At 43.5% G+C, this 21,703-nt stretch overlaps 1 protein-coding gene across 3 annotated transcripts in view; it reads left to right on the top strand.

Annotated features, from left to right (window-relative positions):
* Window positions 1–21,703, top strand: part of CBFA2T2 (CBFA2/RUNX1 partner transcriptional co-repressor 2) — a 159,569-nt gene that overhangs the window by 19,649 nt on the left and 118,217 nt on the right. The window contains exon 2 of one of the 3 annotated variants that reach the window (XM_058433204.1): window positions 11,241–11,303. The exons of the other annotated variants lie outside the window; for them this stretch is intronic. Coding sequence (XP_058289187.1) covers window positions 11,300–11,303 — 4 coding nt within the window. The 5' untranslated portion in view covers window positions 11,241–11,299. The remainder of the gene's footprint in view (window positions 1–11,240; window positions 11,304–21,703) is intronic. 3 annotated transcript variants of the gene reach the window in all.

The following is a 21,703-nucleotide window of genomic DNA, read 5'->3' as shown; positions in this document are numbered from 1 at the left end:
CCTGTTAATCCCAGCCTCTCAGGAGGCTGAGGCAGGAGAACCGCTTGAACCTGGGAGGCAAATGTTGCAGTGAACCAAGATCGGGCTACTGCACTCCAGCCTGGGCGACAGAGTGAGACTCTCTCTCAACAAAAAAAGAAGGTAAAAGAAAACATAGGCCGGGCGCGGTGGCTCACGCTTGTAATCCCAGCACTTTGGGAGGCCGAGGCGGGCGGATCACGAGGTCAGGAGATCGAGACCACGGTGAAACCTCGTCTCTACTAAAAAATACAAAAAAATTAGCCGGGCGTGGTGGTGGGCGCCTGTAGTCCCAGCTACGCGGAGAGGCTGAGGCAGGAGAATGGCGTGAACCCGGGAGGCGTAGCTTGCAGTGAGCCGAGATTGCACCACTGCACTCCAGCCTGGGCGACAGAGCGAGACTCCGTCTCAAGAAAAAAAAAAAAAAACAAAACATTAACAGCAACCACTTCAGAAGCCTACCTCCTTACTTGCCAGTCACTGTCCCTCCTTCTTCCAGGGGTAACCACTATCCTGACGTCTATCACCATTCATTAGTTTTGCTTTATTCTTTTTGAACTTTATATAAAGAGTCATATAATGTGCATTCTTCCGTATCTGGCTTCTTTTGCTCAACAGTAATGATACATGTTCTTGTGTTAATAATAATAGTCCATTCTCATTTCTGTCTAGAGTTTTGCTACAATAATATACCACAGTCGGTCCATTCTGCTGTTGAGTTATATTCTGATTGTTTCTAGTTTTTGACTATTAGGAATAACGCTGCAGGGAACATTCTTCTGTGTGTGTGGGTGCACGTATGTATGTCTTTTTTTTTTTTTTTTTGAGACGGAGTCTCGCTCTGTTGCCCAGGCTGGAGTGCAGTGGCACAATCTCGGCTCACTGCAAACTCCGCCTCCCGGGTTCACGCCATTCTCCTGCCTCAGCCTCTCCGAGTAGCTGGGACTACAGGTGCCCGCCACCACGCCCGGCTAATTTTTTTGTATTTTTTTTTTTGGTAGAGATGGGGTTTCACTGTGGTCTCGATCTCCTGACCTCGTGATTCGCCCGCCTCGGCCTCCCAAAGTGCTGGGATTACAAGCGTGAGCCACCGCGCCCGGCTATCTTTTTTTTTTTTTTTTTTTTAGAGACGGAGTCTCAACTGTGTTGCCCAGGCTGGAGTGCAGTGGCGCGATCTCGGGCTCACTGCAAGCTCCGCCTCTCGGGTTCAAGCCTTTCTCCTGCCTCAGCCTCCCAAGTAGTTGGGACTACAGGCGCCTGCCACCATGCCCATCTAATTTTTTGTATTTTTAGTAGAGACAGCGTTTCACCGCATTAGCCAGGATGGTCTTGATCTCCTGACCTTGTGATCCACCCACCTTGGCCTCCCAAAGTGCTGGGATTACAGGCATGAGCCACCGCACCCGGCCACATATGTATGTCTTTTTGTGGGGTGTATGCCTAGGAATGGGATTGGGGGGACATACAGTGTGCCTATGTTCAGCTTTAGTAGATGCTGCTACTATCAAAAAGTTTTCCAGAGTTGTTCTATCAGCCATTGCTTGCATCAGCAGTCTGTGAGAGTTCCATTTATTACACATCCTCTCCAGACTAACAACTTGTTGTTGTTAGTATTTAACCTTTTTGAAGAGCCTCTGCTTTGTGAGATAGGTAGAGGGCATACAGTCGTGAAGAAAACAGTGCTGCTTTCATAGACCGTAATGGTTTTTTTGTTTTTTTGTTTTTTTTGAGATAGAGTCTCACTCTGTCTCCCAGGCTGGAGTGCAGTGGCATGGTCTCAGCTCACTGCAGCCTTCACCTCTCAGGTTCAAGCGATTCTCCTGCCTCAGCCTCCCAATTACAGCCGGGATTACAGGCACCCACCATCACGCCCAGCTAATTTTTGTATTTTTTAGTAGAGACGGGGTTTCACTATGTTGGCCAGGCGGGTCTCGAACTCTTGACCTTGTGATCCACCTGCCTTGGCCTCCCAAAGTGCTGGGATTACAGGTGTGAGCCACTGCGCCTGGCCAGATTAGCTGGGGCATGGTGGCGGGCGCCTGTAATCCCAGCTACTTGGGAGGCTAAGGCAGGAGAATCGCTTGAACCCGGGAGGAAGAGATTGCAGTGAGCCAAGATCGTGCCACTGTGCTACAGGCTGCGTGACAGAGCAAGACTCCGTCCCAGAAAAAAAAAAAAAAAAAAAGAATGTTGTACCTGTTTAATATATTTAGGTGTTGATAAGTACTTACTGTTTTTTTGTTTTGTGGTTTTTTTTGTTGTTCTTGTTTTGAGAGGGGGATCTGTTGCCCAGGCTGGAGTGCAGTGGTGCAATCTCAGCTCACTGCAGCCTCTGCCTCCTGGGTTCCAGCAGTTCTCCCACCTCAGTCTCCCAAGTAGCTGGGATTGCAGGCACCGGCCACCATGCCTGGCTAATTTTTTTGTATTTTTAGTAGAGACAGGATTTTACCATGTTGGTCAGGTGGGTCTCAAACTCCTGACCTCAGGTGATTCACCTGCTTCGGCCTCCCAAAGTGCTAAGATTACAGGCGTGAGCCACCGTGCCCTGCCTTTGTTTTTTTTTTTTTTTTTTTTTTGAGACACAGTCTCACTCTGTCACCCAGGCTGGAGTGCAGTGGTGTGATCTTGGCTCACTACAACCTCCGCCTCTCGGGTTCAAACGATTCTCCTGCCTTTGCCTCCCCAGTAGCTGGGATGACAGGTGTGTGCTACCATGCCGAGCTAATTTTTGTATTTTTAGTAGAGACGGGGTTTCACCATGTCTGGAGAAGGGCAGTCCAGGCAAAGGGAATAGCGGATATTGAGGCCCTGAGGTAGGAACATGCTTGATACGTTTACAGAGCACCAAGGAGGCTAGCATGGCTGGAACAGGGGATGGAGCGAAAAGCTGATGTCAGGGAGGCAGATGGGGGCCAGAGCACACAGACCATTTGGGGTCATGGTAAGGATTTTGGATTTTCTGAATGAAATCAGTTTTGAGCAGGTGGGTGACATTATCCCCTTTACCTTTTAAAGAGATTGCTTTTATTTATTTATTTTTAAGACAAAGTCTTGCTCTGTCGTACAGGCTGGAGTGCAGTGGCGGGGTCTTGCTCACTGCAACCTCCGCCTCCTAGGTTCAAGTGATTCTCCTGCCTCAGCCTCCCGAGTAGCTGGGACTACAGGCGCCCACCACCACACCCAGCGAATTTTTCTATTTTTAGTAGAGACAGGATTTCACCATGTTGGCTAGGCTAGTCTCAAACTCCTGACCTCAGGTGATCCACCCACCTTGGCCTCCCAAAGTGCTGGGATTACAGGTGTGAGCCACTGCACCCAGTCTAAGAGATTGCTTTTAGAGAAAACACCTAGTGAATCAAGGGAGGAGGTAGGCATGTGAATTAAGAAGTTACTGTTGGCCGGGCTTGGTGGCTCACGCCTGTAATCACAGCACTTTGGGAGGCCAAGGTGGGTGGATCACCTGAGGTCAGGAGTTTGAGACTAGCCTAGCCAACACGGTGAAATCCTGTCTCTACTAAAAATAGAAAAATTCGCTGGGTGTGGTGGTGGGCGCCTGTAGTCCCAGCTACTTGGGAGGCTGAGGCAGGAGAATTGTTTGAAACCCGGAGATGGAGGTTGCAGTGAGCCGAGATCACGTCACTGCACTCCAGCCTGAGTGACAAAGCAAGACTCCGTCTCCAAAAAAAAAAAAAAAAGCGTGCCACTGCACACCAGACTGGGTGACAGAAAACATGTGTCCTTGGCCAAATAGTGGTATCCTGCTCAATGAAGGATAATGTTATTTATGCTATAATATCTACCAATTATTTATTCTGTAGTGTTCTGCATTGACACTGTAGTTTTTTATTTTTGTTTTTTTATTTTGAGATGGAGTCTCACACTGTCATCCAGTGAGGCTCAGGCGGGTGGGTCAGAGACCTCAAGTTTGAGACCAGCCTGACAAACATGGTGAAACCCTGACTCTACTAAAAATACAAAATTAGTCGGGCGTGGTGGCATATACCTGTAATCCCAGCTAATTGGGAGGCTGAGACAAGAGAATCACTTGAACTCGGGAGGCGGAGGTTGCAGTGAGCCGAGATTGTGCCATTACACTCCATCCTGGGCCACAAGAGGGAGACTCCATCTCAAAAAAAAAAAAGGAATATCTTACAATTACTTTCCTAAAAATAGCTTTCAAAAATTACAGTGTCGAGAAGGCTCATACCTGTAATCCCAGCCCTTTGGGAGGACAACACAGGAGGATAGTTTGAGACCATCCTGAGCAAAATAGCAAGAATGTGTCTCTACAAAACTTAAGAAAAATTAGCCGGTAGCACACCTATAGTCCTAGTTACTCAGGAGGCTGAGGCAGGAGGAGGCTAAGCCCAGGAGGTTGAGGCTGGAGTGACCTTTGATCGTGTCACTGCACTGCAGCCTGAGAGACAGAGCAAGACCCGGCCTCAGAAATACAAAAATAAATTCAAAAAACGAACAATTAAAAAGCTACAGTGTCAGACTGGCATGGTGGCTCATATTTGTAGTCCCAGCACTTTGGGAGGCCGAGGCGAGCAGATCACCTGAGATCAGGAGTTCGAGACCAGTCTGGCCAACATAGTGAAACCCCATCTCTACTAAAAATACAAAAATTAGCTGGGTGTGGTGGTGCATGCCTATAATTCCAGCTACTCAGGAGGCTGAGGCAGGAGAATCCTTTGAACCTAGCAGGTGGAGGTTGCAGTGAGCTGAGAGCGCGCCACTGCACTCCAGCCTGAGCAACACAGTGAGACTCCATCTCAAACTATAAAAATAAAAAACTATAACTGGGCGCTGTGGCTTATGCCTGTAATCCCAGCACTTTGGGAGGCCGAGACAGGCAGATCATCTGAGGTCAGAAGTTGGAGACCAGCCTGACCAACATGGCAAAACCCTGTCTCTACTAAAAATACAAAAATTAGCTGGGCATGATGGTGCATGCCTGTAATCCCAGCTACTCGGGAGACTGGGGCAGGTGAATCACTTGAACTTGGGAGGCGGAGGTTGTGGTGAGCTGAGAGTGCGCCACTGCACTCCTGCCTGAGCCACAGAGTGAGACTCCATCTCAAAATATAAAAATAAAGCCGGGCGCGGTGGCTCACGCTTGTAATCCCAGCACTTTGGGAGGCTGAGGCGGGCGGATCACGAGGTCAGGAGATCGAGACCACGGTGAAACCCCGTCTCTACTAAAAATACAAAAAAAAATTAGCCGGGCGTGGTGGCGGGCGCCTGTAGTCCCAGCTACTCGGAGAGGCTGAGGCAGGAGAATGGCGTGAACCCGGGAGGCAGAGCTTGCAGTGAGCCGAGATTGCGCCACTGCACTCCAGCCTGGGCGACAGAGCGAGACTCCGTCTCAAAAAAAAAAAAAAAAAAATATATATATATATATAAATAAAAAACTATACCCAGGTGCAGTGGCTCACGCCTATAATCCCAGACTTCAGGAGGCCAAGGCGGGCAGATCATGAGGTCCAGAGTTCGAGACCAGCCTGACCAACATGGTGAAACCGTGTGCTGGGATTACAGGTGTGAACCACCATGCCTGGCCAAGACATTCTTTAAAAATGCCTAGCAAATATAGTAAAAAGTAAAAATTCTCTTTCACCTCATCACTGAAAGTTTGTGTATATTTTCAGGCTTTTTGGTATACCTTTATACACATCTGTAATACTCATGCAGTGCTGTTTCTAAATGGAATGATACTGTACATAATACTTTGCAGTTTTTATAATTTCCAGTCAGATGGGAAGGACACAAAACTATTCTAGAAGATCTTTGCTTTAAACAGTAGTGAAGACATTTATCTCTTCTGTTGTTTTAAGTGCCTTGGAACAGATTTTATGAACAACAGCAATATTCGATATTGATTTGCTCAGTGTTAGTAGTGAGATGCCTTTAGTAGTGAGATCACACCTTTCAGAGAACTTTCTAAATGCTCTGTAAAAAAAAAGCAGGTATGTGATTGACTGCTTCATGATGTTGCCAAGCACCATTCACATCCTTTTCCCTTTCTCAGAAAGTGCAAAGTCATCCATTTTGGAGCAGTTAGTTCTTGCAGATCTACCAATTACCTGTGGTTATAGGAGATGATGTTTCTCTATCTGCCTGACAGTGGAAAAAGGAATTAATGAACCTGTGAAGTTCAGTTCTGTAACTAGACAGAGCTGTGCTGGAAATGAAAATAAGTCCTTTCTGTTATTCATGACATGCAGGAAGAAAAGCTTCAGGTAGATCAAGCTCTGCAGGCCTAAATCCATAGAAGCCTTGCCAATTTTCAGCTCATCATTGCCATCAAGGTATTTTGGTGATTATTTCCACTATTGTAAACTAATTCATAGGATCTTTTTTTTGTTTTTTGTTTTTTTTTGTTGTTGTTGTTGTTGTTTTTTTTTGAGACAGAGTCTCGCTCTGTTGTCCAGGCTAAAGTGCCATGGTGTGATCTTGGCTCACTGCAATCTCCGGCTTCTGGACTCAAGTGATTCTTGTGCCTCAGCCTCTCAAGTAGCTGGGACTATAGGTGAATGCCACCATGCACAGCTGGTTTGTATTTTTAGTAGAGATGAGGTTTCTCCATCTTGGCTAGGCTGCTATATTTTGCCTTTTTTTTTTTTTTTTTTGAAGACGGAGTCTTGCTTGCAACCTCCGCCTCCCAGTTTCAAGCAATTCTCCTGCCTCAGCCTCCTGAGTAGCTTGTTCTACAGGTGTGTGCCACCATACCCGGCTAATTTTTTCTATTTCTAGTAGAGATGGGGTTTCACTGTGTGGGTCAGGTTGGTCTCAAACTCCTGACCTTGTGATCCACCTGCCTCGGCCTTCTGAAGTGCTAGGATTACAGGTGTGAGCCACCGTGCCCGGCTTACATTTTGCTTTTATTTTTTTTTGAGACAGAGTCTCTCTCTGTCACCCAGGCTGGAGTGCAGTGGTGCAATTTTGGCTCACTGCAACCTTCACCTTCCAGGTTCAAGCGATTCTCCTGCCTTAGCCTCCCAAGTAGCTGGGTCTACAGGCGTGTGCAACCATACCTGGCTAATTTTTTGTATTTTTAGTACAGACTGGATTTTCACCTTGTTAGCCAGGATGGTCTTGATCTCCTGACCTCATGATCTGCCCGCCTTGGCCTCCCGAAGTGCTGGGATTACAGGCGTGAGTCACCACATCCCGCCTACATTTTGATTTTAATGTCTTACTGTTAATGATCCATGCACCAAATTCCCATGCTGTTAGTATTTTTCTCAGAATGACAAAGGAATTGAAATGCCATTGTGGGATAAAATTAAATATTGTCAAAGGCCTGCTCTAAGCCAGTCTATGGACTAGGTAGATATGTTGGGGAGATAATGAAGTAGGCTCTTGTTGGAGACAGAGCAGACCAAACCAAACAGAAAATGAATTTGTCAGGCCGGGCACGGTGGCTCACTCCTGTAATCCCCGCACTTTGGTAGGCCAAGGCGGGTGGATCACCCGAGGTCGGGAGTTTGAGACTAGCCTGACGAACATGGAGAAACTCCCTCTATTAAAAATACAAAAAAAAAAAAAAATTAGCCGGGCGTGGTGGCGCATGCCTATAATCCCAGCTACTTGGGAGGCTGAGGCAGGAGAATCTCTTGAACCCGAGAGGCAGAGGTTGCGGTGAGCTGATACCGTGCCATTGCAGTCCAGCCTGTGCAACAAGAGCAAAACTCCTTCTCCAAAAGAAAATAAAAGTGAATTTATCCATGTCTTAGTTTTCTTTTTTTCTTTTTCTTTTTTTTTTGAGACGGAGTCTGGCTCTGTTGCCGAGGCTGGAATGCACTGGAGCGATCTTGGCTCACTGCAACTTCTGTCTCCCGGGTTCAAGCGATTCTCCTCCCTCAGCCTCCCAAGTAGCTGGGACTACAGGCTCACAGCACCATGCCCAGCTAAGTTTTGTAGTTTTAGTAGAGACGGGAGATCTCAGTTTTCAAATAATGAAGGTGAATTCAACTGGTAAATGTAGGTTTCTATTAAATAATGATTAAGGAAAGAAAAATAACATTTGGCCCTCTGTTTCTGTGGGTTTTGCATCCATGAATTCAGCCAACCGTGGATCGAAACTATTCGGGAAAAAAAATATACAGATTGTGGCTGGGCACCATGGCTCATGCTTGTAATCCCAGAACTTTGGGAGGCCAAGGTGGGCAGATCACCTGAGATCGGAAATTCGAGACCAGCCTGGCCAACAAGGTGGAAACCCCATTTCTACTAAAAATGGAAAAATTAGCCCGGTGCGGTGGCATACGCCTGTAATTCCAGCTATTCAGGAGGCTAAGGCGGGAGAATCGCTTGAACCCGGGAGGCGGTGGTTGCAATGAGTCGAGATTGCTCAACCGCACTCCAGTATTTGCAACAGCGTGAGACTCTGTCTCAGAAAATAAATAATTTAAATAAAGAGTATTAGAGGTATGGGTAGGTTATATGCAAATATTATACCATTTTATGTAAGAGACTTGAGCATTGGCGGATTTTGGTATCCACACGGATTCCTTGCACCAACCCACCGTGGATACTCAGGGACAACTCTGTGTATGGTATACACCTTGGTGTGTATTCTAATCATCTGGGAAGCTTGTGAAATGTAGGTTCACCCCCTGGATATTTAAATCCTGGAAGGTCTGGGGTAGGGTCCAGGAATCTTCATTTTCAGCAGCAGGGTTCCTAAATAATTCTCCTAGAGGTAACCTGAAGACTCCTTTGAGGAGCATTGGCGTCTCAGAGGGTGTCTAAACCTGACAAAGATCATCTAAATCTAGTTGGCTGAGCCGGGCGCGGTGGCTCACATCTGTAATACCAGCACTTTGGGAGGCCGAGGCGGGCAGATCACCTGAGGTCAGGAGTTTGAGACCAGCCTGACCAACATGGAAGAAACCCCATCTCTACTAAAAATAAAAAATTAGCCAGGCATGGTGGCTCATGCCTGTAATCCCAGCTACTCGGAGGCTGAGGCAGGAGAATCACTTGAACCTGGGAGGCAGAGGTTGTGGTGAGCCATGATCACGCCATTGCACTGGAGCCTGGGCAACAGAGCAAAATTCCGTCTCAAAAAAAAAAAAAAAAAAATCTAGTTGGCTGAAGAGTTATGGGGAGGAAAAACTATTTTAATATAGTACAATTTGTGACAAAAGTGATAAATGGAGGTAACTGAGAAAGTATTAAGGAAAGAGATTAGTTAATGCTCACTGAGGTAGGGAGGAGAGGCAGATGTCTGATTTTATGTTAGACTTGAGGAATATCCACCGCCTTTTGTTTTATATACCTCATAATGCTATATTGTCTTGGTAACCAAGCTGTCATATCTGTATATTACTGCAGTCCTGGGGCATCTCTAATTTCTAACATATGCTACTTTTTTGATAAGCTATTGAACTATCCTAAATAGGCCGGGTTTGGTGGTTCACACCTGTAATCCCAGCACTTTGGGAGGCCAAGGCAGGTGGATCACTGGAGGTCAGGAGTTCGAAAGCAGCCTGGCCAACATAGTGAAACCCAGTCTCTACTAAAAATACAAAAATTAGCTGGGCGTGGTGGCATGCACCTGTATTCCAAGCTACTTGGGAGGCTGAGCCAGAGAATTGCTTGGGCCTGGGAGGCAGAGTTTGCAGTGAGCTGAGATCATGCCACTGCACTCCAGCCTTGGTGACAGAGCAAGGCTGTATCTCAAAAATAAAAAAAAAAAGAAATATCCTAAATAACTTTTCAATGTTGAAACTAACTCGTGGACTATGGCATAAAATCATTTATTACCTCATGAGTGTTTTTGTTTATTTGTTCAGGAGATAATCACTGTTTTTACTTTACACACACACACACACAAACACAATTTTCACCTGCCATCACATACACACACACACACTTTCACCTGCCATCTCACACACACACACACACACAATTTTCACCTGCCATCCCAGATAGTTTACCAATATTGATGAGCCTTTCTTAATGGGGAGATATTTCTCAGAGGATTTAAGTATAGGTTAAGTTGATTTAAGGCTCTAGGGGGAGAAGAAAACATTTCTCAATTATAAAGTATACAACTAGGAAGAAATTCTTATTTCTCATATTCTGTTTATTTAGCACTATCCATTCATTTAGCACATTTACTTGTATTGACACTACCATGCTTATGAAGCTGTGATGGCTAGGGAGTAATGAGCTTGTTTTGCTAGTGTTATCTTCTATGAATGTTCTAAATTAAGTAGTTGGGGAAGTGGTTAATGACAACCAAATTTGTAATCTAGGATTGTTACCCTCTAATCAATTGTTTTTAAATTTCTTCCTGACATTTATCTTGTTATAATAATAACTCTGACATTATTATTATAACAAAATTTTTGTATTTGTGTTTTGGGGATAAAAGGCATATTTTAGCATCCTATAGTTTAAAATGGTGTTGGTTTTAATCTGGGTGATAAGATGGAAATGCTGACCTTGGCTTGCCTGATCTACAGCTAACATTGTTCTAATAAACTGCATGGAGTCCAGGTGTTTTACTTTAACTGCATCTGTGGGAGCAGGTGGACAGATTCTGTGTCATCAGGAAAACACAGCTGGTGAGAATAAGGAGAAGAGCTAATTGATTGCTTTTCCAGCTCTCTCCAGTCATATATACCTAAGCATAGCATTTACCTTGGCACAGGTGTTGCCTTTGGTCTGGATAATAACAGCAAAATTGAACAAAAAAAGATGTAAATTTGGGCTGCCTGTGTGTGTGTGTTTCTTGGTTGGCATTGAGAAAGATAATTTAAGGGTTTTTGTTTTGTTTTGTTTTGTTTTTTTTAGTTTAGGTTTTATTTTTGTTTTTAGTTACTTGAAGATATTTCCAGCTCATTAACTTCTCTGAGAGAGTTCCTTGTAAGGCTACTTACAAATAGTAGTGTGTGTATATATATATATATATATATAGTTTATGGCAGGGAAGATCTGGGAAGTAAGCAAAAAGAGCCTTTAGTTAGGCAACATAGAACAAAATAGAGGTCACAGGTTCCATGTACTGAAGAATGGAATGGAAATAGAGACTCCAGAGTCAGACTCTTGGAAGGAAGACTAGAGTGCATTCATGACCCTCATCCTTAATTACTTCATAGGTGAGAAAACCAAGAGCTACAGAAAATAAGTTATTCCTCAGTACCAGGGCCTGGTTCCTTGGAGAATTGGGTTAAAATTCAAAATAACCTTCTCAAAAATTCTTTCAGAAATGAGTAGTGAAAGCCAGTGGATCAAATTCAGCGATAGTTAACAGAGAAACAGCAGCATGGGTAAGTAAGCCAATTTAATGTAGTTAGCAACCACTAGTGCACATGATCTCAGTTCATCTGGTACTACCAAGTAAAAATGAACCTGGGCCAGCCACAGTGACTCATGCCTGTACTCTCAGCGCTTTGGGAGGCCAAGGTGGGAGGACTGTTTGAGGCCAGGAATTTGAGACCATCCTGGTCAACATAGCAAGACCCTGTTTGTTAAAAAAAAAAAAAAAAAAAATTTAAAAAAATAAAAATGTAGCCAGGCTTGGTGATATGTTCCTGTAGTCCCAACCTACTTGGGAGGCTGAGGTGGGAGGATCATTTGAGCCCAGGAGTTCAAGGCTGCAGTGAGGCATGATTGCACCACTGCACTGCAGCCTAGGCAACTGAGTGAGACCCTGTCTCACAAAACTAATAAATAAGTAAATAAATAAAACAGAACCTGTATTACAGTGTTATTTTAGAAACAATTATACCATTGAGATGTGTGAAGAGAGCTAGTAGTTTTGCCTATCATACTTAAGGTTTAACTTCTTCAGCTTAAGAGATATATGAGGGCAGCTTTTGAGAGGATTTAAAAGATCCCTAAAAAAAGAAAATCCAATGGAAAGGTTCAAAAACTTGTGTCTGATGAAGAGAAAATATAGAGGTTTGATAAGCCTTTAAGGATTGTTTTGTAGAAGTTGGTTAGTTGTATACTTCTCCCTTATAACTGGACAGGAAGGGGCAAATTTACCTTAGCCAGGGGGAACATAGATATGCATTGTAGATTCTGGGTATGAGCAGCAGCATTGCCACCTGGGAGCTTGTTAAAAATGCAGAATCTGGGCTCTGGCCCAGACCTACTGAATTTGCATTTTTGTAAGATTTCCCAGGTGAGTCATATGAACATTAAAATTTGAGACATATTGGGGTAAATCATAGGCTTTATTTTTTTTATTTTTTATTTTTTATATTTTGAGACAGTCTTGCTGTGTTGCCCAGGCTGGAGTGCAGTGGTGTGATCTCGGCTCACTGCAACCTCTGCCTCCTGGGTTCAAGCAATTCTCCTGCCTCAGCCTCCCATATATGTTTGCAGCCTCCCTGAATTATAATTTAATTACAAAGTCTATCTTCAATAATAAAGATCATTCTTATTTTTCAAAAGCATTTTAAAAAATGGGGTTCTTATCTAGATGAGAGAGGTTTTACTCCATAGGGATCACAGTCTAGTGATCCAATAAGCAAACAAACGTGTACTAAAACCCCAGATGGGGATAAATACTTTGAAGAAAAATAAGCTAAGATTGGAGACTCTTTCAATTTAAGAGCTAATTTATTCCCTATGTGTTGTGTTTTTTGTTTTGTTTTCTTTTTTTCCCAGAGATGGAATTTCACCCTTGTCGTCCAGGCTGGAGTGCAGTGGCATGATCTCACCACAACCTCCGCCTCCCGGGTTCAAGCAATTCTCCTGCCTCAACCTCCTGAGTAGCTGGGATTACAGGCATGCGCCACCACTCCTGGCTAATTTTGTAATTTTAGGAGAGACGGGGTTTCTCCATGTTGGTCAGACTGGTCTCGAACTCCTGACCTGAGGTGATCCGCCTGCCTCGGCCTCCCAAAGTGCTGAGATTATAGGCATGAGCCACCATGCCTGGCCAGTGTGTTGTGCTTTTTTTTAGTTTTTAATAGTTGTCACTTGTCGTAGGTAGGTTTTAGAGCAGACTTCAGTTTTTTGGGGTTTTTTTTCCCTCTTTTTTTGTTTTCTCGTTTTTTAGACTTCAGTTTTCAGGACAAAAATATGTACAGGTTTTAAAATTATTATTATTAAAAGAATTACCTTAACTCAGTGTCTGTCACATAGTTGACATTTAACTAGGAATGTTTCGTAATAAATCTCAAGTAAGATCTTAAGAAAATCAACACTGATTGTTACCTGTCACAAGTCATGTGGGCTGAGATTTCTGGCTAGGCAGGAAAGAAAATTAAAAGTTTAGTCTTTTGTTCTCTTTTTCATATTATGATTTTTGGATTCTGTGGATTCCAGAATCAGAGTTTGAACAGAGAAGTGGTTTCCACACTTTGTTGCATACCAGATGGGTATGGTTTGGGAATAATGAAGGGGCTTTCAGACTGTGGGTTCTTGAGTGATTTATGACATTTCTCCCGCTTTGTAGTTGTTTTTCTTGGAACTTGCCTAGGTGGGCATGCCATGAACTTGCAAACGTTGTTCTCATTTTCAAATAAAATAATTTTGTTGCAATTTATTTTTAGGATTAAAAAAAAAAATCCAGATGCTCACTTACATACGTAAGAAGACAAACCAGGATCAATCTTAATAGGAGAAAGGTATACATGTAGAGGGGAGTTAACTTTATGCTTGCTGTGCTAGAAATGAGCTGGTTGAGTTGCACTCAGGTAATAGTATGGTAAGGTATATTTTTTTGGTTAATTTGAAAAGAAAATGTGTATATGTATGACTGCTATATATGTCAGAAAATGTGACAAATAGCTTTTTTGTTTTTGAGATGGAGCCTTGCTGTGTCGCCCAGGCATGGAGTACAGTGGCACGATCTCGGCTCACTGCAACCCTTGCCTCCTGGGTTCAAGCAATTCTCCTGCCTCAGCCTCCCAAGTAGCTGGGCTTACAGGTGTGTGGCACCACGCCTGGCTAATTTTTGTATTTTTTAGTAGAGAAGAGATTTCACCATGTTGTCCAGGCTGGTCTTGAACTCCTGACCTCAAGTGATCCACCTGCCTTGGCCTCTCAGAGTGCTGGGATTACAGGTGTGAGCCACCGCACCTGGCCGCTTTTTTTGTAAATGGCTTTGTTGAGATACAATTCACATACCCTACTTCCTTTTTTTTTTTTTTTTGAGATAGAGTTTCGCTCTTGTTGCCCAGGCTGGAGTGCAATGGCACAATCTCGGCTCACCACAACCTCCGCCTCCTGGGTTCAAGTGATTCTCATGCCTCAGCCTCCCGAGTAGCTGGGATTACCAGGCATGTGCCACCATGCCCGGCTAATTTTGTATTTTTAGTAGAGATGGGGTTTCTCCATGTTGGTCAGGCTGGTCTTGAACTCCCGACCTCAGGTGATCTTCCAGCCTTGGCCTCCCAAAATGCTGGGATTACAGGCGTGAGTCACCGCACCTGGCCCTACCCTACTTCTTTAAGGTATATAATAGTTTTTAGTATGTTGACAAGGTTTTATAACCATCACTGCACACAGTGCAGTGAATATTTATATCACTCCGAAAAGAAACCCCATATCCATTAACAATTACTGTCTATTTTTCCTTTCCCCAGTCCTTAATCTACTTTTTTATTTTTCCCTTGAGACGGAGTCTTACTTTGTCACCCAGATTGGAGCACAGTGGTATGGTCACAGCTCATCGCAGCCTCGACCACCTGGGCTCAAGCAGTTCTCCCACTACAGCCTCCCAAGTAGCTGGAACCACTGGCACATGCCACCATGCCTGTGACCAGTTTTTAAATTATTTGTAGAGATAAAGTCTCACTTTGTTGCCCAGGCTGGACTCAAACTCCCGAGCTCAAGCGATCCTCCTGCCTTGGCCTCCCAAAGTGTTGGGATTACAGGTGTGAGCCACTGCGCCTGGCCACGTAATCTACTTTCTGTCTGTGGATTTGCCTTTGTGTTTTTTATTGGTGATTTTTATTGGTGATTGGCCTTCAAGTATAATGCTTAAGTGCCATCTCCTGTTTCCAAGAGCTAGAAAGCTATGCTGTACTTTAGAGGAAAATTTATTAAATAAGCTTTGTTCAGGCTGTTTGACATGTTAATGAATCCTCCCGCCTTGGCCTCCCAAAGTGCTGGGATTACAGGCATGAGCCACCGTGCCTGGCCTTACATATATTTTAAGTAAGGCGTTAACACTATATAATTCATCTGTGTAACCCAAAACTTCTGTATCCCTAAGGCTATTGAAATTTAAAATAAGTAAATATTTAAGGTGTCTTTCATCAGAAACACATAGAAAAGAAGGTATGTACTGATGATCTGTTGACAAAAATGTGACTAGAGGCTCACAGGAACCTAACCATGTGTTTTCCTCTAGGAGCAAAGGTTCAGGATTTGCTAGTTCAACGTTTGTGGCAATAAAAATAATCTATTATACCACATTTTGTTTATTCATCAGTTGATGGATTTGTGACCTGTTTTCACTTTTTGGCTATTATAAATAAAGCCACTATAAACATTTGTTTACTGGTTTTTATGTGGACACATGTTTTCATTTCTCTCACCGCGCCCGGCAATGAATACATGTATTTTATGGCAAAACTAAAAGTTTGTCGAACACCCAAATTCAGTATGATAAGTTAGCTTTTTATAGGATACTGACAGGTTATTGTGGGTACTCCAACCTTGTTCAGCAAGGCCAAATTTTCAAGAAAAAAATTTAGATTTATTATAATAAGGGAAATATATATCTTAAGTTATATTTCCATGTGTTCTATGAAGACAACTCTGAGAGGAAGTTAGCAGTTTGTGTGGTTGGAAGCCTCAGAAAGTTCTCCTACTTCTATCTCTTATTCACCTGGCTTGCATTGCAATATTTAGGGTAAGAGTCACAAACATACTCGGGTGCATTTGAATGATGGTCTAAGCAGATCTCTACACCTGTCTTTATCTGGGTTTGTGATCATTCCAGTGTTTCCTAAGTTTATAGGATGAATTGGCAGTAAGTGACTTTTGTTCCAATCCTCAGCTGCATTATAAAGACAATACAAGACTATGTTGAAATAGCCATTTGGTAAAGTTTTGTAAACCCAGAAGCCTTTTTAAAAAGTATTGTTCTTCTTAATCTCTTAATTACAGTTTTTTAAAATCACATATCACTTAATTTTGTGTGTGTATTTTTGTTTGTTTTTTGAGGTGGAGTCTCACTCCGTCACCCAGGCTGGAGTGCAGTGGTGTGGTCCCGGCTCACTGCAACCTCTGCCTCCCAGGTTCAAGCGATTCTCCTGCCTCAGCCTCCTGAGTAGCTGGGATTACAGGGCTGTGCCACCAGGCCCAACTGATTTTTTTTTTTTTTTTTTTTGAGATGGAATCTTGTTCTGTCGCCCAGGTTGGAGTGCAGTAGCATGATCTTGGCCCACTGCAAACACTGCCTTCCGGCTTCAAGCAATTCTTCTGCCTCAGCCTCCCAAGTAGCTGGTATCACAGATGCGTGCCACCACGTCCAATTGATTTTTGTATTTTTTGTAGAGACAGGGTTTCGCCATGTTGGCCAGGCTGGTCTCAAACTCCTGACCTCAGATGATCTGCATGTCTCAGGCTCCCAAAATGCTGGGATTACAGGAGTGAGCCACCTCGCCCCGCCCTAAGTGTTATTGTTTTTTCTTTTCTTTTTTTTTTTTTTTTTGTATTTTTGGTAGAGACAGGGTTTTGCCTTGTTAACCAGTTTAGTCTCGAATGCCTGACCTCAGGTGATCTGCCTGTCTCGGCCTCCCAAAATGCTAGGATTAGAGATGTCAGCCTCTACTCCTGGCCTGATTTGTATATATTTTATGTTTGTTTTATTTTCTCTTTTTTCTTTGCTGTATTACTATTATTTTGCTTGCTGTGTTGTCAAGGCTGGTCTCCAACTTCTGAGCTCAAGCAGTCTTCCCACCTCAGTCAGCTGAACAGTTGGGATTGCAGGCTCATGCCACTATACCTGGCTGAAGTGTTGGTTTTTCTTTTCTTTTTGTAGAGAGAAGGCCTCACTCTGTTGTCCATGCTGGTCTCAAACTCTTGGGTTCAAGCAGTCCTCCCACCTCAGCCTCCCCAGTAACTGGGATTACAGGCTCTCGCCTCTATACCTGGCTCAAGGGTTTGTTTTCTGATTCTTCAAAGTTTATTTCTCTCAGATCTGGAGACTGTGATATGTATAAGACAAGTTTCCCATGTCTTAAGAAACTTGATACTTAGTAAGAGAGGTAAGGTCTGTGAACTCAGGTAACTAAGCAAGACAGAAAGACAGATGAAGATGAGGACATAGGAGTAGAATAAAGGAAGTGATCAGTAAAGGTTGCATGTGGAAAATGTTGTCTGAATCAGTCCTTGAAGAATTGCCTTCAACGTGACCTAGAGAAGAGCAGATCATGACCGAAATCCAGACCTTTTCACTGACTTGATTGTTTGGTGGGCTATTTTTCTCTCTTTTTTGAATCAGAGGATCCCAGATGAGGGCTTTATTATCAGCCTTTGACTCAAGTCTCAATTATATTCCTGTTCCCAGCCCTTGCGTGTGGAATCAGGGATATGACTTACGTGCCCTTTTAAGCTGCTCTGTACCTTTTTGCCAGTTATATATATGTAACTATGTTAACCTGCCTTAAATGTCCACTCGTGTGTGTGTGTGTGTGTGTGTGTGTGTGTGTGTGTTGTGTAGCAACGGGGTCTCACCATATTGTCCAGGCTGGTCTTGAACTCCTGGGCTCAAGCAATCTGCCCACTTTGGCCTCCCAAAGTGTTGGGATTACAGGCGTAAGCCACTGCACCCAGCCTAAAATGTCAACTCTTGGTTGAGAATGAAGGCTAATTTGCCCAAGAACCAACTTAATCCATCTGTTCCAGCCAGTACCAAGTTCTGGGCTCATGGTGCCACCAATTGGCTGGTGTGAGGAAGTGTTTAACCTTTTTCTTTTCCTTTTGGGAGTTTGCACTACGCATGGACCAGTTATTTTATTTTTATTTTTATTTTTTTGAGATGGAGTCTTGCTCTGTCGCCCAGGCTGGACTGCAGTGGTGCAATCTCGGCTCACTACAAGCTCCGCCTCCTGAGTTCATGCCATTCTCCTGCCTCAGCCTCCTGAGTAGCTGGGACTACAGGCGCCTGCCACCACACTCGGCTAATTTTTTGTATTTTTAATAGAGATGGGGTTTCACCGTGTTAGCCAGGATGGTCTTGATCTCCTGACCTTGTGATCCGCCCGCCTTGGCCTCCCAGAGTACTAGGATTACAGGCGTGAGCCACCGCACCCGGCGGACCAGTTATTTTTACCTTACGACATTTTCTCACAGATTCGTGTTCTCCTTTGGTAACCTTCCTTCAAGCCTCTTTCAACTCTGGTTTAATTAGTGCAGGAGCTCTTTCCATCCCTCTTTCCTTTGCTTTGTTCTCTTTGTAAGTTACAAGAAAGACAAGCCAGGCATGGTGGCTCACACCTGTAATCCCAGCAGTTTGGGAGGCCAAGGCTGAGGCAGGTGAATCTCTTGAGCCCAGAAGTTTGAGACCAGCCTGGGCAGCATAGCGAAACCTCGTTGTCTTTACAAAAAATACAAAACGTTAGCTGGGCATGGTGACGTGCCACACCTCAGGAGGCTGAGATGGGAGGATTGCTTGAGACTCTGTCTTTGAACAAACAAACAAAAAAGCTAGGCATAAGATTACTTCTAGTGTCTTGTATCAAGAAGGAAGAAAGCAGATATAAATATATATATATATATATATTTTTTTTTTTATGAGATGGAGTTTTGCTCTTGTTACACAGGCTGGAGTGCAGTGGTGTAATCTAGGCTCACTACAACCTCCCCCTCCTGGGTTCAAGCGATTTTCCTGCCTCAGCCTCCCAAGTAGCTGGGATTATAGGTGTGTGCCATCACATCACACCCGGATAATTTTTTGTATTTTTAGTGGCCACGGTGTTTCACCATGTTGGCCAGGCTGGTCTCAAAGTCCTGGCCTCAGGTGATCCACCTGCCTCGGCCTTCCAAAGTGCTGGGATTACAGGCATGAGCCACCTCACCCGGCCTATTTTATTTTATTTTATTTTTTAAATAGAGATCGAGTCTCCCTGTGTTGTCCAGGCTGGTCTCGAACTTTTGGACTCAGGTGATCCTCCTGCCATGGCCTCTGAAAGTGCTGGGATTACAGGCATGAGCTATCACACCCAGCCTCTTTGTTTCTGTTTTGTATCTTGTTCAGTCTCTGAATCTCCTTAAGGCTAGCTTCACCTCTGGTGGCAAAATGACTAAAGCTACATGTCCTTATACCTCACTGTCATAACGACAGCATGAGAGGCAATGCTTGGCATTCCATGTAGGAGTCCAGCAAAATAGCCTGATTGAACCAGCTTTTAGGTCTGATGCTCATTGTTTGTTTTTTTTTTTGAAACAGAGTCTCAGTCTGTTGCCCAGGCTGGAGTGCAGTGGCACAATCTCGGCTTCTAGTTGCAGTAGCAGGGACGAATTGAGAGCAAGGGTTTAAGGACTAAATGCAGGGTGCAGTACAGTGTCAGTGTCAGCGTGCAGTGCTCAGGAAATATTTGTTGAAGGAGAAGAGTATGCTTTTTCAGTCCAAGGTGGAAGCATGAAGGAAACTGTAAGCAGATTGATCTAGACCACAGTTTCAGTTATAGAGGGGAGTGTTAACTAAAGCTCAGAGGGGGGAAAGCACAGGGTGCTTACAGAATGGTAAATGCTGTCATTTAGGCCAGAATCCGACTCACACTGTTACTGAATATCTGTGTTGAGGATTTTTTGAAATGCATTTTTGTTGGATTATTGTCCCACTAGAAAAAACAGTTCAGATCTGTTGCAGTTTCACATTTGAAACTACTTTCATTCTGGAGTTCTTATCCTTGGACCTTCCTAACAATTTCTGTGGTCACACTGGGCCTGATCTCTTCCTGTGCTAAACAAAAGCACACAATCACAAAACTGTGTAGGCATAAATGAGAGGCATATGGGAGTGGTGTAAAAGGAACTCGAAGAGTCTTAATATGCCTGGGTGGGCGAGCTAAACTAATAGCTCCCAGCAGTTTTTCTGAATCAGACATTGTGGAGCCAGGAGTCTAGCATTTGGAATTCCACTGCCTGCAAAGGGTCTGTCTTTTATCCTCCAAACCACCATTTGTTAACTGGCTAATGACCCAGTGGACCTGTTGACAACAAAGGAGGGAAAGCTGGCAAAGATCAAGTTAAAAGGAAAAAGAAAAGTTCAAAGGTAGGAAAATAAGAACAAGAAGGGTTTAATCGTATCTTCACCTACTCTTTATTTTTTAACAATTTATTGTGGGGAATTTTGAACATACACAAAGTAGATGGAATAATGTAGTGACCTCCCATGAACCTATCCCCCAGCCCCAATAAGCTCCAGTTACCAGACTTAATGAAGGAAACCAGAGCTCTGGTGAGGCTTAGGTTTGGTTTCCAGACCTCTCTAGGCCTTGTCACCTTTGGCCTTATACCATCAAACACCTCTTTTCCCTATTTTTAGCACCTAGTGTGCACAGAACACTGTGTTTAGGCTAGTGATGAGTATGACAGTACTTAACCTCTAATAGATTAAGGAAATAACTGTTATTGTTCAAGTATGGTTTTGAGAGCAGAAAAGTGTAATTCTGTCAAAAGTGCACAATGAAGAGGGACTTAGGAAGGCATTATTGAGAAGTTGACGTCTGAGTTTACAGCAGAAACGTTGGGCAAGGGGTAGGGAATGATCTCTGAGATAGTAGCATACCCGATCTACGAGCTCTTTTTCACCAGGCTATTTAGAGTTTGACATTTATATTACATTTATAACAAGGTATATTTCAAGTGTGGTTTTCCTTTTTGCTTTAAGCAACTGAGACATATAAGTCAATTTCAGATATTTTCTGCTAAACTGTGTGTCTCTTTGAATGTTCACTATCAAGGTGAATTATACAAGGTGTGTTAGATCCTTTTAACATTTCAGAGCAACCAAAACCAAGTTTGAATGTCTCATTTTTAACACTGTGAGAGGATATATCTTGTCTGCATCTTGTGTTTCAGTTGTATTTATCGGTAAAATAAGCCAGGGGAGTATTCTGACTTGCAGTTTAAAAAGCTGACAGGCCTAGGGGAATGTTCCACAAAATAGTATATTTTGTATATGGCATGGTATTATAGATAAATGAGCTATTGTGCTGCCTGGCACCGTCTTCTGCCTTGTGCTGTCTTCTGCTGTTTCTCAAGGAGTGATTCCTCTCTGTTTTGGAACTGTGTTTCTCACTGCCTACAGATGATGTCCATTTGGCTTATTTCACCGTCATCTCATACACAGCTGTTTCAAACTGCATGGAATCCTCAGAGAACTACACTCCCCTTCCTGAACAAACAGTGCTTCTTCCTGCATTTTATTCTTAAACTTTTATCACTTTTCCCCCCTTACATATACTTTTGTTTTATTCTTTCACTAAAAAAAAAATGAGGTTTAATTGACTTACAATAAACTACACATATGTAAAGTGTACAGTTTGCTCAGGTTTGGCAGGTATAACCTGTGAAATGATCACTGCAATCAAGATAGTCAGCGTATCATTCACTCCATAAAGTATCCTTGTGCCCGTTGGTAATCTCTCCCTCACATGCTCCCGCTGCCCTGTCTCCAAGCAAACACTGATCTGCTTTCAGTCACTATAGATTCGTGTGCATTTTATAGAATTTTACGTGTATATGTTTTATA

This window comes from Hylobates moloch, unplaced genomic scaffold, assembly GCF_009828535.3.
Source record: "Hylobates moloch isolate HMO894 unplaced genomic scaffold, HMol_V3 SCAFFOLD_21, whole genome shotgun sequence".
Classification (NCBI taxonomy): Eukaryota; Metazoa; Chordata; class Mammalia; order Primates; family Hylobatidae; genus Hylobates; species Hylobates moloch.
This window is presented reverse-complemented; position numbering and strand designations above follow the sequence as displayed.